Source organism: Mytilus trossulus, chromosome 1 (assembly GCF_036588685.1).
Source record: "Mytilus trossulus isolate FHL-02 chromosome 1, PNRI_Mtr1.1.1.hap1, whole genome shotgun sequence".
NCBI lineage: Eukaryota > Metazoa > Mollusca > Bivalvia > Mytilida > Mytilidae > Mytilus > Mytilus trossulus.
The window spans coordinates 39,388,718-39,408,408 of record NC_086373.1 but is presented as its reverse complement, the minus strand read 5'-3'; the positions used below and the strand labels follow the sequence as shown (position 1 = coordinate 39,408,408).

Below are 19,691 nucleotides of genomic sequence, written 5' to 3'. Positions count from 1 at the left end.
ATTTATGCTGATTTTCTATGTAACTTAAAACAGATAGACACTTGCCAAACTGAGAAATTAAAAGCTTACACAGATGTTTACCAAAACAATACACCTTCTGGTTTTACTTCTGTATCAAGTATGTTCATGGGGAATACAAAGACACAAAAGTGTACTCTAGTGAAGACATTGTTAATAAATTTGTGGCTTGTATGGAAGAGATAATGAAGGAGATTACAGACATGACAGACATATACATGGATTAAAAGACCTGGTGGTGACTGATGAAGATCCCAAATGTTTTACAGCGAGTTAAAATTGTCATACGTGCGATGATAAATTAGGGGAAGCAAAGTGCGTGAGCACGGCCACTTGACAGGAAAGTATCGTGTAGCAGCACATAAAACAATGTAACTTAAACTGCCAACTATCTATCTTTGTTCCAATTGTGTTTCATAACTTAACAGGGTATGACTCCCACTTGTTCGTAAATGCGTTTGGGGTTTACCGATGGTGAAGTGAATTGCATTTCCAACACTGATGAAAAGAACATATTTTTTTTCTAATAAAGTGTATGGATAAGAAATGCTTTTCATTGATTTGTGTAGGTTTATGTTAACTTCGTTCTATACCTTATATATTTAGCTAAGAATTTAAAGTTGAACAAATTAAAGGTATGAAAGTCGTGATTTGGGTAGCATTATGAATTAATAATAAAAAAGTGTATATCTTCTGATTTCATCAAGGATGACGAAAACACAACTACTACTGTGAAATTACTTTAATTTGTGGGTATTTTCGTGGATTGAGAAATATTAACATGTTCGTGGGTTTTTAAATTCGTGGATTTTAGTTTTCTAAAATCAAAATTGAAACATTTACTTTAGTATGCGATTCGAAGCGTAGGTTACAAATTGTCTGGATTGAAGGAAATTGCAAAGAAAACATTGACCTGTGTTAATTGTAGTTATCACACTAATTGACCAGAGATCGAGTGATCAACAGATGCAAGACCTTCAAATGTGTTAATTAAGCCATTAACATGTCACCTAAAGAAAACAGCTACATAAACAAATACAAAAAAACTATCTTGATTTGTAAACAAACGCAAGCCGAGCATGACATTATTATTTCCCATGCATACGAGAATTACGAGGACATAAAATGAACACTTTATCATAGCATATTTTTAATACCAGAAATCTGACTTTCATTGATAAAAAAGTATTTTTTCTATGAGAAATAAAAGATCAAAAGTTGTACATCTTAGGTTTTAAAGATTAAATAGGTATAATCATGCCTGCAATTGGAGTTCATAGTGCAACTTTTATAGTATTCTCAGATTTGGCGATATTCAATATATTCTCTATATCATATCAGTAGTAAAACCTATAGCTACATAGGGATCTTTCCATGTCTTGATTTGGACCACGGTTGTTTTATTTCGTTGGACACTTAAATTCTTGGATAAAGTCATCCAGGAAAACCACGTAAATTGGTTCCCCATGAATAAAAGTACTTTCTCAGTATCTGCTGACCGACTTTACAATGAACACGTTAGTGTGGCTGACTTTTCTCATGTACAATATGTGTTTACTACATTTAACTGTCAAACATTACAAATGGTCAAGACTACCACGACATTGTGCAATTGGAAGATATCTTTACAAACTAAAGTGCCTTTTGTTTAAAATACCAAGGGCTTGACGCATTTCATTATTATACGTCAACAGGGCTAGCTTACGATGTGGAGTTAAAATAAGCAAAGTAAGATTAGACATGTTAATTCTGCTGGTAATATGCAACACGAAAAGGGGTGTGTGCTAAAATAAGCCATCGCCATGGGTGGCCAACGCCAAATACGTGAGTGGCTACGACCCATCACAACCAACGATTTTCTTGGAATACTTACTAGGTACTAACAATTTGTATGTGTTGGTCATGTCCGTAACCTACAGGGGTTTTGAATGCGTGGACAACCTTGAAGACATTGACATGTGGAAATATGAGAACGAGGTTGGGAACATAACTGAATGTGATTTGGATTACTCAGGAGACAATACAATAGCCATAACGACTAATCATTTTAAATGAAAACATAAAAATGAACAAGGTTCATAAGTTGGTGCCGCATTTAGATTAAAACAAACGTGTAAAGTATGTTCTTCATCATAGAAATTTGAAACAGTGTTGTTCCCACAGGTTGGTATAAACCAAAGTGAATCGTGTGTCAAAACTATAGCAATCAATATGGCTTAAAATTTTCATTTACCTGAACACTTACATTAGAATCCTAGCCAGCATCGTGTCTGAAAAGAATTCATTTAAACTGATGAACAACTCCATGTTTGGAAATGCCATGAAAAACATACGTTAACGAGTGAATATAATATGAATGATTACTGATAGACAACCGTTGAAACTAATAGCGAAAACCATCTGTGACCGATTCGTGGTGTATAACGAGTCCATGGTAGTAGTAGACATACAGAAAACCAAACTCAAGTTTGACAAGCCTGTGTACTTTGGAGCATGCATCTTAGACATTTTCAAAGATGTTAAATGTACGACATTCATTTGGACTGTGTGCGTAAAAGCAACGGGAACAAAGTTCGACTTCTGTTTACCGACACTGATAGTTAAGCCTATCAAATTCAAACCGACGACTTTCACAAAGACATGTCTCACATTCAAAACAAGTTTGACACACCAACCTGTTGTATGGACAACACGTTTTGGAATTCCGACCAACGTCAACAACAAAGAATGATTTGTATGCATGTGGTGGTCAAATGATGGCTAAGTTTGTAGGGCTTCTTACAAGATGTGATAGTATCGAATGGGTGATGGTCAACACACCAGGAAAGCTAAAGGAATGAAGAAACAAGTCAATTGACAGAAAATAACATTTAACGATTACAAGACGTGTTTGATGATCCAATAAAGATATCATAGAAAAATAAACGTCATTCGCAATAACCTTCACAACGTGGTGTCTGGAGAAATTTATACAATATGACAAACGTTACATTGTAAAATATGGATTCAGTGCCTTGGTACATAGTCATTACAAAATTGAACCAAAATTCTATAAGGACGTATGGTAATAGAAGTAACAATGTCTAGAGTCATTAAACCTCTAAAACAACATTATATGAAGAACGACAATATTTCTCGAATATTGATATTATTAAAAGGCGATTGCAACTTAGCGCCCGTTTGGATGCCCGAAAACTTAAAAAAAGTGATACGTGTACACAACAGTATACTTCCCAACAAGCTCCTTTCAAACGGAGAGTAAAATAAATGATGCGTGTACACAACATTCTACTTTCCAACAAGTCCCTATCAAACGGAAAGTGGGAGAAAACAGTTTAAACTCTTCAGATATTCTATTTTTGAGGTGTATTAATGCAGGTTATCCTTTTTCAAAAAAACTTTAAACCCTTCCATTATGGGATCTGGAACCCATTGGACGTGTTAGTTTAAGACGACAACCAGCAAAGTCATGTTGATTCTTACGGACTTCCACACACCCCTTACGTTATGGTAAATTACTTGAAACTTAAGATCTGCTACATCACCGATGAACTTCAGATAAGAGCACCAGTGGTCTGTTGACACTTTTGTTTGTATATGTCACAATTATTGTCTAATGAACATGATAAAGTTGCTTTTCCATGACAGACAAATTTGGATTTTATGGAAATGGCGAAATAAATATGAGTCAATTGCTTGAAAAATTAAACATGGACGACAATCGCATCACTAACATTAAATCTCCGAATAAAAATACGCCGTCTGGCCACCACAGAGCTTCAAAGTTGCCCATTTACGTATGTTCCATATCAACCACACATTCGGTACTCTTCGGTATATCCCTACGGCAAAGTTCCGAACCGGACCTAGCTCATTTTAAAGGTATTGACCCAAGCTATTCCCCACTTAAATATTGTTCTGGGATCCGGGCCCGTCTGGCCACCACAGAGGTTCAAAATTGCCCATTTACGTATTTTTCATATCAATCACACATTCGGTACTCTTCGGTATATCCCTATGGCAAAGTTCCGAACCGAACCTAGCTCATTTTAAAGGTATTGACCCAAGCTATTCCCCATTTAAATATTTTTCTGGGATCCGGGCCCGTCTGGCCACCACAGAGGTTCAAAGTTGACAATTTACGTATTTTTCATATCAATCACACATTCGGTACTCTTCGGTATATCCCTACGGCAAAGTTCTAAACCGGACCTAGCTCATTTTAAAGGTATTGACCCAAGCTATTCCCCACTTAAATATTTTTCTGGGATCCGGGCCCGTCTGGCCACCACAGAGGTTCAAAGTTGCCCATTTACGTATTTTTCATATCAATCACACATTCGGTACTCTTCGGTATATCCCTACGGCAAAGTTCCGAACCGGACCTAGCTCATTTTAAAGGTATTGACCCAAGCTATTCCCCACTTAAATATTTTTCTGGGATCCGGGCCCGTCTGGCCACCACAGAGGTTCAAAGTTGCCCATTTACGTATTTTTCATATCAATCACACATTCGGTACTCTTCGGTATATCCCTACGGCAAAGTTCCGAACCGGACCTAGCTCATTTTAAAGGTATTGACCCAAGCTATTCCCCACTTAAATATTTTTCTGGGATCCGGGCCCGTCTGTCCACCACAGAGGTTCAAAGTTGCCCATTTACGTATTTTTCATATCAATCACACATTCGGTACTCTTCGGTATATCCCTACGGCAAAGTTCCGAACCGAACCTAGCTCATTTGACAGGTATTGACCCAAGCTATTCCCCACTTAAATATTTTTCTGGGATCCGGGCCCGTCTGGCCACCACAGAGGTTCAAAGTTGCTCATTTACGTATTTTTCATATCAATCACACATTCGGTACTCTTCGGTATATCCCTACGGCAAAGTTCCGAACCGGACCTAGCTCATTTTAAAGGTATTGACCCAAGCTATTCCCCACTTAAATATTTTTCTGGGATCCGGGCCCGTCTGGCCACCACAGAGGTTCAAAGTTGCCCATTTACGTATTTTTCATATCAATCACACATTCGGTACTCTTCGGTATATCCCTACGGCAAAGTTCCGAACCGGACCTAGCTCATTTTAAAGGTATTGACCCAAGCTATTCCCCACTTAAATATTTTTCTGGGATCCGGGCCCGTCTGGCCACCACAGAGGTTCAAAGTTGCCCATTTACGTATTTTTTCATATCAATCACACATTCGGTACTCTTCGGTATATCCCTACGGCAAAGTTCCGAACCGGACCTAGCTCATTTTAAAGGTATTGACCCAAGCTATTCCCCACTTAAATATTTTTCTGGGATCCGGGCCCGTCTGGCCACCACAGAGGTTCAAAGTTGCCCATTTACGTATTTTTCATATCAATCACACATTCGGTACTCTTCGGTATATCCCTACGGCAAAGTTCCGAACCGGACCTAGCTCATTTTAAAGGTATTGACCCAAGCTATTCCCCACTTAAATATTTTTCTGGGATCCGGGCCCATCTGGCCACCACAGAGGTTCAAAGTTGCCCATTTACGTATTTTTCATATCAATCACACATTCGGTACTCTTCGGTATATCCCTACGGCAAAGTTCCGAACCGGACCTAGCTCATTTTAAAGGTATTGACCCAAGCTATTCCCCACTTAAATATTTTTCTGGGATCCGGGCCCGTCTGGCCACCACAGAGGTTCAAAGTTGCTCATTTACGTATTTTTCATATCAATCACACATTCGGTACTCTTCGGTATATCCCTACGGCAAAGTTCCGAACCGGACCTAGCTCATTTTAAAGGTATTGACCCAAGCTATTCCCCACTTAAATATTTTTCTGGGATCCGGCCCGTCTGGCCACCACAGAGGTTCAAAGTTGCCCATTTACGTATTTTTCATATCAATCACACATTCGGTACTCTTCGGTATATCCCTACGGCAAAGTTCCGAACCGGACCTAGCTCATTTTAAAGGTATTGACCCAAGCTATTCCCCACTTAAATATTTTTCTGGGATCCGGGCCCATCTGGCCACCACAGAGGTTCAAAGTTGCCCATTTACGTATTTTTCATATCAATCACACATTCGGTACTCTTCGGTATATCCCTACGGCAAAGTTCCGAACCGGACCTAGCTCATTTTAAAGGTATTGACCCAAGCTATTCCCCACTTAAATATTTTTCTGGGATCCGGGCCCGTCTGGCCACCACAGAGGTTCAAAGTTGCTCATTTACGTATTTTTCATATCAATCACACATTCGGTACTCTTCGGTAAATCCCTACGGCAAAGTTCCGAACCGGACCTAGCTCATTTTAAAGGTATTGACCCAAGCTATTCCCCACTTAAATATTTTTCTGGGATCCGGGCCCGTCTGGCCACCACAGAGGTTCAAAGTTGCCCATTTACGTATTTTTCATATCAATCACACATTCGGTACTCTTCGGTATATCCCTACGGCAAAGTTCCGAACCGGACCTAGCTCATTTTAAAGGTATTGACCCAAGCTATTCCCCACTTAAATATTTTTCTAAGATCCGGGCCCGTCTGGCCACCACAGATGTTCAAAGTTGCCCATTTACGTATTTTTCATATCAATCACACATTCGGTACTCTTCGGTATATCCCTACGGCAAAGTTCCGAACCGGACCTAGCTCATTTTAAAGGTATTGACCCAAGCTATTCCCCACTTAAATATTTTTCTGGGATCCGGGCCCGTCTGGCCACCACAGAGGTTCAAAGTTGCCCATTTACGTATTTTTCATATCAATCACACATTCGGTACTCTTCGGTATATCCCTACGGCAAAGTTCCGAACCGGACCTAGCTCATTTTACAGGTATTGACCCAAGCTATTCCCCACTTAAATATTTTTCTGGGATCCGGGCCCGTCTGGCCACCACAGAGGTTCAAAGTTGCTCATTTACGTATTTTTCATATCAATCACACATTCGGTACTCTTCGGTATATCCCTACGGCAAAGTTCCGAACCGGACCTAGCTCATTTTACAGGTATTGACCCAAGCTATTCCCCACTTAAATATTTTTCTGGGATCCGGGCCCGTCTGGCCACCACAGAGGTTCAAAGTTGCTCATTTACGTATTTTTCATATCAATCACACATTCGGTACTCTTCGGTATATCCCTACGGCAAAGTTCCGAACCGGACCTAGCTCATTTTAAAGGTATTGACCCAAGCTATTCCCCACTTAAATATTTTTCTGGGATCCGGGCCCGTCTGGCCACCACAGAGGTTCAAAGTTGCCCATTTACGTATTTTTTCATATCAATCACACATTCGGTACTCTTCGGTATATCCCTACCGGACCTAGCTCATTTTAAAGGTATTGACCCAAGCTATTCCCCACTTAAATATTTTTCTGGGATCCGGGCCCATCTGGCCACCACAGAGGTTCAAAGTTGCCCATTTACGTATTTTTCATATCAATCACACATTCGGTACTCTTCGGTATATCCCTACGGCAAAGTTCCGAACCGGACCTAGCTCATTTTAAAGGTATTGACCCAAGCTATTCCCCACTTAAATATTTTTCTGGGATCCGGGCCCGTCTGGCCACCACAGAGGTTCAAAGTTGCCCATTTACGTATTTTTCATATCAATCACACATTCGGTACTCTTCGGTATATCCCTACGGCAAAGTTCCGAACCGGACCTAGCTCATTTTAAAGGTATTGACCCAAGCTATTCCCCACTTAAATATTTTTCTGGGATCCGGGCCCGTCTGGCCACCACAGAGGTTCAAAGTTGCTCATTTACGTATTTTTCATATCAATCACACATTCGGTACTCTTCGGTATATCCCTACGGCAAAGTTCCGAACCGGACCTAGCTCATTTTACAGGTATTGACACAAGCTATTCCCCACTTAAATATTTTTCTGGGATCCGGGCCCGTCTGGCCACCACAGAGGTTCAAAGTTGCCCATTTACGTATTTTTCATATCAATCACACATTCGGTACTCTTCGGTATATCCCTACGGCAAAGTTCCGAACCGGACCTAGCTCATTTTAAAGGTATTGACCCAAGCTATTCCCCACTTAAATATTTTTCTGGGATCCGGGCCCGTCTGGTAACCACAGAGGTTCAAAGTTGCCCATTTACGTATTTTTTCATATCAATCACACATTCGGTACTCTTCGGTATATCCCTACGGCAAAGTTCCGAACCGGACCTAGCTCATTTTAAAGGTATTGACCCAAGCTATTCCTCACTTAAATATTTTTCTGGGATCCTGGCCCGTCTGGCCACCACAGAGGTTCAAAGTTGCCCATTTACGTATTTTTCATATCAATCACACATTCGGTACTCTTCGGTATATCCCTACGGCAAAGTTCCGAACCGGACCTAGCTCATTTTACAGGTATTGACCCAAGCTATTCCCCACTTAAATATTTTTCTGGGATCCGGGCCCGTCTGGCCACCACAGAGGTTCAAAGTTGCTCATTTACGTATTTTTCATATCAATCACACATTCGGTACTCGTCGGTATATCCCTACGGCAAAGTTCCGAACCGGACCTAGCTCATTTTAAAGGTATTGACCCAAGCTATTCCCCACTTAAATATTTTTCTGGGATCCGGGCCCGTCTGGCCACCACAGAGGTTCAAAGTTGCCCATTTACGTATTTTTTCATATCAATCACACATTCGGTACTCTTCGGTATATCCCTACGGCAAAGTTCCGAACCGGACCTAGCTCATTTTACAGGTATTGACACAAGCTATTCCCCACTTAAATATTTTTCTGGGATCCGGGCCCGTCTGGCCACCACAGAGGTTCAAAGTTGCCCATTTACGTATTTTTCATATCAATCACACATTCGGTACTCTTCGGTATATCCCTACGGCAAAGTTCCGAACCGGACCTAGCTCATTTTAAAGGTATTGACCCAAGCTATTCCCCACTTAAATATTTTTCTGGGATCCGGGCCCGTCTGGTAACCACAGAGGTTCAAAGTTGCCCATTTACGTATTTTTCATATCAATCACACATTTGGTACTCTTCGGTATATCCCTACGGCAAAGTTCCGAACCGGACCTAGCTCATTTTAAAGGTATTGACCCAAGCTATTCCCCACTTAAATATTTTTCTGGGATCCTGGCCCGTCTGGCCACCACAGAGGTTCAAAGTTGCCCATTTACGTATTTTTCATATCAATCACACATTCGGTACTCTTCGGTATATCCCTACGGCAAAGTTCCGAACCGGACCTAGCTCATTTTACAGGTATTGACCCAAGCTATTTCCCACTTAAATATTTTTCTGGGATCCGGGCCCGTCTGGCCACCACAGAGGTTCAAAGTTGCTCATTTACGTATTTTTCATATCAATCACACATTCGGTACTCGTCGGTATATCCCTACGGCAAAGTTCCGAACCGGACCTAGCTCATTTTAAAGGTATTGACCCAAGCTATTCCCCACTTAAATATTTTTCTGGGATCCGGGCCCGTCTGGCCACCACAGAGGTTCAAAGTTGCCCATTTACGTATTTTTTCATATCAATCACACATTCGGTACTCTTCGGTATATCCCTACGGCAAAGTTCTAAACCGGACCTAGCTCATTTTAAAGGTATTGACCCAAGCTATTCCCCACTTAAATATTTTTCTGGGATCCGGGCCCGTCTGGCCACCACAGAGATGCAAAGTTCCCCATTTACGTATTTTCAATACCCATAACCAAAAATCTTTTTAGTCACGTTTATATGTACACCCAATTTATATACTATAGAGTCTTTAATATCTTTGCATTTGAAATATTGAAACACCAGGGTTCTCACTGTCATCTGAGTGGTCTCCCGTAGGTCTTCACTATATATTTATTCTTTTTTGACTTTCCATAGATATTTCTTTTCATATATCTGAATGTTTTTAGAGTGGCCGGCTTAAGTTTTAGTTTTAGATATTATATATTAAATTAAATCTTTGATGAATCTTTGATGTCGTTTTATTGATAAAAATCTATATAACATAAAGACAAATATGCAATTTATATAAGGGTTTATATTCGAGGACAACGAGAATTTACGACAGCTTGAAGGGGTCATAAAACTATTTGCGGCGTTATTTTTCACTCCTGTTAACCATGTAACTTTGAAAATTATACTTTTTAATGATTTTCAACTATATTTTAATATTGAACCGACTGCTAGCAACCGTCTGATATTGAATATCGAATATCGAATAACAAACCGGCAGCTAACTTCACATACATATTTTAAACGTAATGAAATGCTTTTAAATTAAGTACAAGCCGCGAAATTGTCGAATTCCGCTGTTGAATTATTTTTTACTAAGATTTAGCGATTTTTGGAACGTTTGAGTCTTATGCAGTTTTTGGGTTTTTAGACATATTGTCAAAATTGGCTGCTGGAAAAAAGTGGCTGCTATCTTGATTGGCCGATAAAAGTGGCTGCCAGCTTGAGTCTGGTCTGCTGTACCCCTATTTTTGACATTTTTACCTTTGAGTATGTTTGTTTTGTTCATGCATCGTTGACAATGCAATGGAATTTGATGCGACTGTCATACAAGTGAGAGGTTCAGGAAATTGACAGTTGTTATCCATTCGTTTGATGTGTTTGGACTTTTGATTTTGCCTTTTGATTTTGGACTTTCCTTTTTAAATTTTCCTCGGAGTTCAGTATTTTTGTGTTTTTTACTTTTTCGTCTACAAAACACTCATCAGTGAATTAAAAGTTAAAAAAGCCAAATAAAGTACGAAGTTAAAGAGAATTGAGGAACAAAATTCCTAAAAGTTTTGCCAAATACAGCTAAGGTAATCTATGCCTGAGGTAGAAAAGCCTTAGTATTTAAAAAAAATAAAATTTTTGTAGTAAACAGATTTATAAATATAACCATATCAATGACAATTCATGTCAGCACATATATGTCTACTCATCAAAAAAAGCTGCTGTGAAAGAAATACAAATGGCAAGTTGTTAGATTTAGCGATTGAACTATAAATATTATAAGTTAACAAGTGTGGACACAGATCAATGTGGATAGTATGTTTGGATGTTTGACCGTGTTTTCTGACAAAAATCCTCTTTTATAAGTTAAAAAGGTAATGTTCATAAGAACAATCCTGCTTACCTGTGGTGAGTTATATTGGTATTTGGAGCTAAGCTTCTCTATAATTGACTCTGCAGCTAGTCGGCAGTCAAAATCGTCAATGATTGGAAGTAATTCATAAAGTCTACAAACGAAAAATGAAAATGAGTGAACTTGGTTGTTGATGCAATAAATAATTTCAAACTAAGATATTATGAAAGTCAATGTCAACTTAAGATAACCGTCATTAGAGCTTTCCAAAATCAACAGAGAGGACACAGTCTAAAAGGGTTAATTTTAGGTAGTAACGATGTTGTAAGAGTAGTGAGATCTATCATTTGCTTTAACCCTCCACAATACATACATATTCAATATTTGTAACTTACTTATTAGTCTGTGAGGCTAAGATGTACTTCATAGATACTAGTCCGCTCTGAATACGATCGATCAAGTTGAATTTGATATCGTCCACAAGGTTTCTTTCAATCTATAAAAAAAATAGAATTCAAAAATTCAATTCAATACTAAAATACTGACTTTTAAAATACTGACTTTTTAAGCTAAAATATAAATCAATTATACTACAAATATTTAAGAGGAATTCTACAACGTGTACGTCGGATTAATTGCGTACTTTTTACTTTTTAAAAGTGTTTTTTCCTTTATTTATGATGTTTGAAACAGTCGAGTGACGGAAAGTGCAAATCTGAAATGTTTGATTGGTGTACGAGAACCAATAAAAACCTGAATTAGTGTACGAGAACCGATAAAACGGTTGATTGGTGCTCTATGCAAATGACGTGTTCATGCTATGAACCTTTCCTCGGTTTGCATACAACAATATACCTTTCTCCTTTCACAATTTCAATGAAATTACATAACTACATATTTTTTTCTGATTTGTAATTGAAATAAGAAGAAAGTTTGAATATTAAAAATGTATTTTTTTTTCTGTTATACTTACCAATCTCAAGGCATTTCTTGTTGCTTTCTCCTTTGTTATTAAGGTTTGGTATGTGATGGCTGTTTCTGCTGCTTTCTCCATTTTATCGTTAAGTATTTTCTGCAAAATCTGAATGCTTTCATCTCGTCTTTTCAATTTTGTTTTAGATAGTTTATCTGCCATGTAGTTTCGTGACATCTTTGCTGTCTTCAAGCATAATTCGTATGTCTTCACCTTACTGTTAGCACTCCAACATATCTGGAAATATAACATATTCTTATTTCATGCCATATTCTCACTGCTAGACATTTTGTGTGAAAAACAATGCAAAATGGTTATAGGTATACCAATGATTCTAAAATGGTCATTATTATTTTGTTTATATAGATTAGACCGTTGGTTTTCCCGTTTGAATGGTTTTACACTAGTAATTTTGGGGCCCTTTATAGCTTGTTGTTCGGTGTGAGCCAAGGCTCCGTGTTGAAGGCCGTACTTTAATATATAATGGTTTACTTTTTAAATTGTTATTTGGATGGAGAGTTGTCTCATTGGCACTCACACCACATCTTCCTATATCTAATTAATAAAATGTAGTTCTCAGAAAAGAAGTTGCTGAAAGTCGGCCTTCGACATGGAGAAAACACCATAACAGTCACATAAATAATATCATCTATTTCTGAATCGATAGCAAATTTAAGCTCTTGAAAATAATAGTAATTAAACTAACCACTTGCAGATATAGCAGTTTACCAAAATTTCGGCTGTTTGAAATTACCTCTTGTTGTCTTTGCATGTCTTTGTATATATGTTTGTGTGTTCTCATCAGTTTATACATTTCATCGACATCTGTATAATATTCCTCAGTTTTTACATGATCAAATCTGAAATATGTAATGCGATACTCAAAACGTTTGCATATTCGAAATATTAACTTCGATAAATGTATCAGAAAGGATCTTTGGAGGAGGGAAATAATTGCTTTCGTATTCAGTTAAAGAATATAAGTTTAATATACATCGTTATAAAAAAATATCCATAATTATAAAATATAGGTCCCAGTTAAACTATTATATACATCGGTTTCATTTTAATTAGCCCGACATATCTTTTACATTTAGAAAGTATATTTTTAAAAATTAGGCTTTTAGTAACGAAAACTCTTGAGAGTAAATACAAGAACACTTTCTAAATCAAACAACTTACGTTGGGATTGGCCGCATACTGTCAGATGATGGAACCAGTTTAATAAGTTTGCTTTGAATTGTTTCAGCAAAGGACTTCTTACTATCAAAACTGCTTGATTGGTGGGATTCGACAACACCTAAAACCATCTCAGTTAGGAGATAAAGCAATTTGTTAATTTCCGGAAAATCTGGAAAACAAAAATAAAAATATGCAACTTGATGAATAAATAGATATAAACTTGAAGAATACAATACACTTACAATCACAATAACAGTTAAAGAGGAGGAAACCCAAATTTCAAATAATAAGTGTCAATGGTTTTTTCTGTTCGCTTCACCTCAAAATCTGTCTGGTCATACCTAGCTATGCAATTTTAGTTCATCATTAAGTTTTGTATTCCTTTAAATATTTGTAAAGGAAAAAACCTTCATCCGAAATTTTAGTTTTCAAAGAACAATGATGTTTTGAGAGTCAAAAAATACACAACAGACATAATTAATTAGTCTCAGTTACCACTAAGAGATAACAAATTATTGTTTTTTTTTTATGAAGTCTTGAAATTGCATTTATATGTAAAATCTTACCCGTATTCTTTTTGTAATTCACCATTTCATGCATGATGCCATGTAATTGTTGTCTTGGGAAATCTGTTCCCGAATGGAAGTTCACCTCAAGAAACTCGCTGATAGTAGCAAATACATCGATTCTGTAGAGGAAGAAAATAACCGAATTATGTTTGACATCAACTTTGACATGGTCTTGGTTTATATCTTATTCGAGATAATCTCATCATATATACCAGGATTGAAATTTTTATATTTACGCCAGACGCGCGTTTCGCCTACAAAAGACTCATCAGTGACGCTCGAATAAAATAAAAAGTAACAAAAGGCCACATAAAGTAAGAAGTTGCAGAGCATTGAGGACCAAAAATTCCTTAACGTTTTGCCAAATTTCACTGCATATCGTGAGCGAACATTGTGAACTCGTTTAAATCGACAGACACAAGAGGTTATATATAGATATAAGTCATAATAAGAAGATATATGTTTAGATCAATAAGTTTTCAGTCAAATAACTCAATTCATGAAATAACAATTTTATTACGTACACCTCCACATCCAATGAAAAACTGTACAAAGCAGATCATGAATATAGAATATATATACAGTAGAAAGAACAGTATCAATCAAAGGACAAAATTCTAGTAAAAAAACCTTACGTTGTATTTGAAACTGAAGTAATGTGGTAAATATCTGGAATATAAACACAATCCATTTTCCTTTTCTTCGAAATCTTTTGAAAACACTGCTACTCAGAAATATCGTACTGGACGTCTTAACGTAGCGAGGGAAAGATAGCCCGGGCGACGAAAAGAGGTAACGTCATAATCTGGACGTTTTCTTGTTGGACGTTGAACCAGGCGGATGAAAAGAACGTCACAATTTTGAGCCGCTGGTATCTATGATGGGTTTATTAACAAACTATACAAGTTGCTTTCTTTAAAAAAAAGAAATGCAATCGTAAATCCAAATGCTTGTTTGGCATTATATATTAGATAATCGTTCAATAAAGATGTATTGTTTTATATTACTTTTGTTGTGCATAAGAATTAGAAACCCGGTTCACACATCAACGTATAGCTCCGACGTATGTCGGTCACGGTAAAAAAAATCATGCACGCTACCAATATGCTAGTAACTAAATTTGATGCATTCAACCTGTCAATCATATCTGTATAGTGTGCACAACAAGCTTAAAGCGTGTATTGGTTGTGCGTGAAGCGTACCTAAGCGTTTCCCCTAGTCTTTCTTCATTCCCGACTGCAGGTCTGTCTATATGTGAATGTATGTCAATAAGTCTTTCACATTCACCCGTCTGTTTACATGTTTACCAGTCCGTCTACGTCCACTGGTTCGTCTACATTTTCACTAGCTTTGCTTTCGGTAAGTGCGACTACTTTTATTTCAGTGATTTGTGTCTGTTGTTTTTATGCAAGGTAAGTGAATTATTGTGCACCGTACCCATAATTTTAGGGACGCGAATTGCAACTGATATTTTACAGTTTTTTTCTTGCGATGTGTTGTCCTAGGTTTGGTTCATTTGGGAGGGTTGAGTTTATGGCCCCCACATTGTTTATGTGCAAATGCCCATTCTAAAGCCAGAAACATGTAGTACAATGGTTGTTGTTCATAGTTAATGTCGGTCAAGTTTTTTTTCGCAAATTATTTTGTTATCAATAAGGTTGTTTAGTTTTGTTTAATTTTTGTTTTTAAATCTTAATGGTCGGGGCATTTGGGCATTTAATAGCCGACTAAATAGTTTTTTTTTCATTGTTGGAGGCCGCTGGGTGGCCTTTAAATACTTACTACCACGTCATTGTTACTCTGGTTGATACTTGTATCATTAGTGCTGGACCATGGGCGATTCTATGCACCTTTGAGGCAGGTGGGATATTTTTGTAGATCTTGAACAGATCAAACTAATGGGAGTAGTTCCTGTACTTCTATGTCTAGTCCCATGCTGCATGATATGAGAGGGTGTACTATCTTCTGTAGGTTTGATGAAGTTTCAACCGTATCGGACTTTTTCTCCTGAATGAAAGTTTTTAGGCGACGAGTATTTTTGTATGCTATGTGCTCTTAACGTGTCTCAAACTTATCTGTAGCGTTTTCAACGCTCTTGTAGCGTGTATATTATGTGCGTTCAGTTTACAGGTATACGCTTGACAAACGCTTGAGCTGAATGAATTTTTTTATGTTCCATTAAAATTTCCTGAAGTAAAAGCGTTCACCAAAAATCATTTGATACATGAAATATGTAATATGCACATTGATCTAGACAGGCGAACCAGTCTAGTGGTCATAGAAGCTATTGCGCATGTATTTGAAAGGTGGTCATTGAAAGAACAGAAGTGTTCCGAAAGACTACATCTATCGTCCAATATATACTGCGTAAACCCTCAGTAAACAAGGCGAGACATATTAGCGTGTGCACTCTTGTTTACTATTTAGATGAAAATAAATTGAAGAAGTATCGATGCAAAGCATTTTACCTACTAAAAAGTTATAATTTAGATGAAAGGTAAGACAATGATTTAGGTAACAAATGCTTTACTGAAGCAGATTATCAACATTATTTTACACGATTTTTGGAGAAAAATTCATAATTTATTGCAAAAAGTAAAAATAGAAAAAAGATTTCACATTGAAAGATATTGTTTTTGGCTATAAAATATCTGATAAATATTACTTTGGCTTTAACTGTTTTATTAATATTATTGGATTTCAATTTATAAATCCGAATATGTATCTGCTCAGAAAATGAAAAGACTTGATGTTGTTGTCTATTCTTGTTGAAGACAATGTAACAAGCAACTGATGGAAATAGAATCATATTCAAAACAGTGTGGTCCTGGCCATTGATTGACGACCTAAATTATCCCATTGACTGGGACAGATTAGATGAACGTTTGTCGGTAACAATCACTGCTCACTATGTACTTGTTAAAGACACTGAATCTGTGGGGTCACCAAAGGTTCTCAACACCTAAATAAAGCAATTCGAAAAACGAATCCGGAATAATACGATGTATTGATTTATATTAATAATATAAATCAAAACATAAAAGTTATTCCTGAATAAGTTTTCGAATTATTTTATTATCTAAGGCGTTAAGAACCTTTGGTGACCCCACAGTTTAAATTCTATAAGTAAGAAGTGAGCAATGTTCGTTACAGACAAACGTTCACCTAATCTGTCCCAGTCAATGGGATAATTTAGGTCGTCAATCAATGGCCAGGACCACACATTTTTGAATATGATTCTAATGAATTTAAAAAATAAATAAAAAAAATATATATATATATATATATATTGACACCGTATGTTTGTGGCATAACATCGTGGCCACAAGTTAAAATTTTGTTTTTCTGTTTAGTATTCAATTTATATTAAGATCCATTGCGTTACATCTTGTGATCAATTTTATTTGGCAATCGCCAATGACAGTCAGCAGGGTGAAAGAACATCATTTGTTCGACCTGTTAGTCAAATGCGTTTTGTTAAAATATACCTTTTCACTCTTTTGGAAAATGTTGTTTGTGCTGTTTTTAGACCCATCTACAACGATTTTTTTTTACATGCACATCCAACGCAATGATAGGTTTGAACGTAGTTTTCAATTTAGTCTCGTTAATATACTATATATATAAAAAAAAATTATGGAAATAATCTTTATAAAGCACAAAGGTGTCAGTATTCACCTAATAAACTAACAAAACATTTGAATAGACTTATTAAGAAGGGATATAGTTACGATACTGTTGTAAGGTCATTAAAGGGGTACATAAAAAATCTAAAGTAAGATTTTTTTTTGTTAAATCAATAATGAAAGTGAAATAATGAAATAACAATTCACTTTTAGCAGCCAAAATAGTTCAATTTTGTCAAATTAAGCGAAGAAACATTGATATTTTCTAATTCACTTGCAAGTGAATCAGTCGACCTCATTAAATCGGTATTCATGTGAACTTCAGTTTAACCCCTAGCTAGATTGACAACGCATGCATTGTACGTGTACTGGTTATTTTTAAAGAAAAAGAAGGTCAACAATGAAAGTGAAACTACAGTAAACCATTTGATTACTTATTCGATCCATATAAAATCATTCTTATACGGTTAAAAACAATGAGAAACATATATGTTGAATCTATAAAATAAAATCAAACAGACCTATAAAAATCCAATAGCACGTGTTGGTTTAATCTATTTATATCTTTATTTATGTTTACATCGCTTATATGGTCATCTGAGGTCAAATTGATAGTTAATTAGATGGCGTCTGGACTAAAATTCACACGAAACGAACCTACATATTATCTATCCCATGCTCTATAAACTGTTTCTTTTGGAAAAATGTTTTAACATTGTTATAAATCAAATACGAGAATTTGAGTCAAATCGGTGACCATGAATTTAAAGATTGCATATTTTGGCGTTAATATTGATTCACTTAAAGGTTTTTAAAATCTTTCAGTCAGTTTTATTGAAGTCTGGAGCTGGCATGTCAGTTAACTGCTAGTAGTCTTGTTATTCATGTATTATTGTCATTTTGTATATTTTCTTTGGTTACATCTTATGACAACAGACTTGGACTTCTCTTGAACTGAATTTTAATGTACGTATTGTTATGCGTTTACTTTTCTACATTGGCTAGAGGTATAGGGGAGGGTTGAGATCTCACAAACATGTTTAACCCCGCTGCATTTTTGTGCCTGTCCCAAGTCTGGAGCCTCTGACCTTTGTTAGTCTTGTATCATTTTAATTTTAGTTTCTTGTGTACAATTTGGAAATAAGTATGGCGTTTATTATCACTGAACAAGTATAAATTTGTTAAGGGGCCAGCTGAAGAACGCCTCCAGGTGCGGGAATATCTCGCTATATTGATGACCTGTTGGTGACCGTCCGCTGTTTTTTTTTCTATGGTCGGGTTGTTGTCTCTTTGACACATTCCCCATTTCCATTCTTCTTAATTTTATTTTTAGACCAATTGCTTATAGTATCAGAGATATGGACTTGACCACCAAAACTTAATCTTGTTCACAGGTCCATGAGATGAGGTCGAGGTCAAATGAACTGTCTGGCGGGCATGAGATCCTTGCAAGATACCCACATAAGAATTATAGTTGTCATATTACTTATAATCTTAACATTTGTTCAAGTAGTCATTAAACCATGAAAAAGAGGTCAAGGACTTTTGACGTGTAACTGACAGAAACTTCGTAACATGAAACATATGTATACAAAGAATGAAGCATCCACCTTCTAACATATATATTGTTTTTAAGAAGTAAGCTTACATCGCCGCCGCTGGATCACTATCACTATGTCGAGTTTTCTGCGACAAAAGAGATAGGATCGACAAGAAAACTATCCAGTAGTTATGAAAAATCTTCATAACTATCCTCGGAGCTCGGTATTTGTGATTTAGCTTGTCGACTTTCAATATAGATCAACTAAAAAACAAACGGAAAATCCAAATGATAAATACCTAAAACATATTAAAGAACCCCAAGAATTAACCAAACCAGTCTGGTCATAACCCCTGAAATTAATTAAAGACTCTTTACCATGGTATAACACTTTTTGACACAATTCAAAAGCCATAAATAAACTACATATCAAGTTATTATCCAGAAACCTTAAAATCCCCTTACCCCCAAAATCCTTACAAACTTTCCTGTGAAGTATAAAACCTAGTAAAATTTCATAAAGATCATTACTCTAATACAAAGGAAACAAAACATTTCACCAGTTTGACTTGCTTTGCCCGAGGCAACATATTTTTGGACAATGTAATGTCCTATTGAAAGAATACAATAGGTATTATTCTTAGTTCAGTTTTTGGGTTTAGGAGAAATCCACCACTCTTATTTTTTACCTGTAGAAAAATGATCTCCAAAATAGTTGAAAATCTTCTCGCAAA

At 36.7% G+C, this 19,691-nt stretch overlaps 1 protein-coding gene across 1 annotated transcript in view; it reads right to left on the bottom strand.

The window, feature by feature from the left end:
* The window catches only part of LOC134707775 (uncharacterized), a 38,746-nt gene extending 24,188 nt beyond the window's left edge, over nt 1-14,558 (bottom strand). The window contains exons 1-7 of the mRNA XM_063567819.1: nt 14,427-14,558; nt 13,789-13,910; nt 13,223-13,391; nt 12,795-12,900; nt 12,041-12,277; nt 11,463-11,563; nt 11,119-11,221 (exon numbers count right to left, since the gene is read on the bottom strand). Coding sequence (XP_063423889.1) covers nt 11,119-11,221; nt 11,463-11,563; nt 12,041-12,277; nt 12,795-12,900; nt 13,223-13,391; nt 13,789-13,910; nt 14,427-14,482 — 894 coding nt within the window. The 5' untranslated portion in view covers nt 14,483-14,558. The remainder of the gene's footprint in view (nt 1-11,118; nt 11,222-11,462; nt 11,564-12,040; nt 12,278-12,794; nt 12,901-13,222; nt 13,392-13,788; nt 13,911-14,426) is intronic.
* Between the last annotated feature and the right edge of the window lie 5,133 nt (nt 14,559-19,691).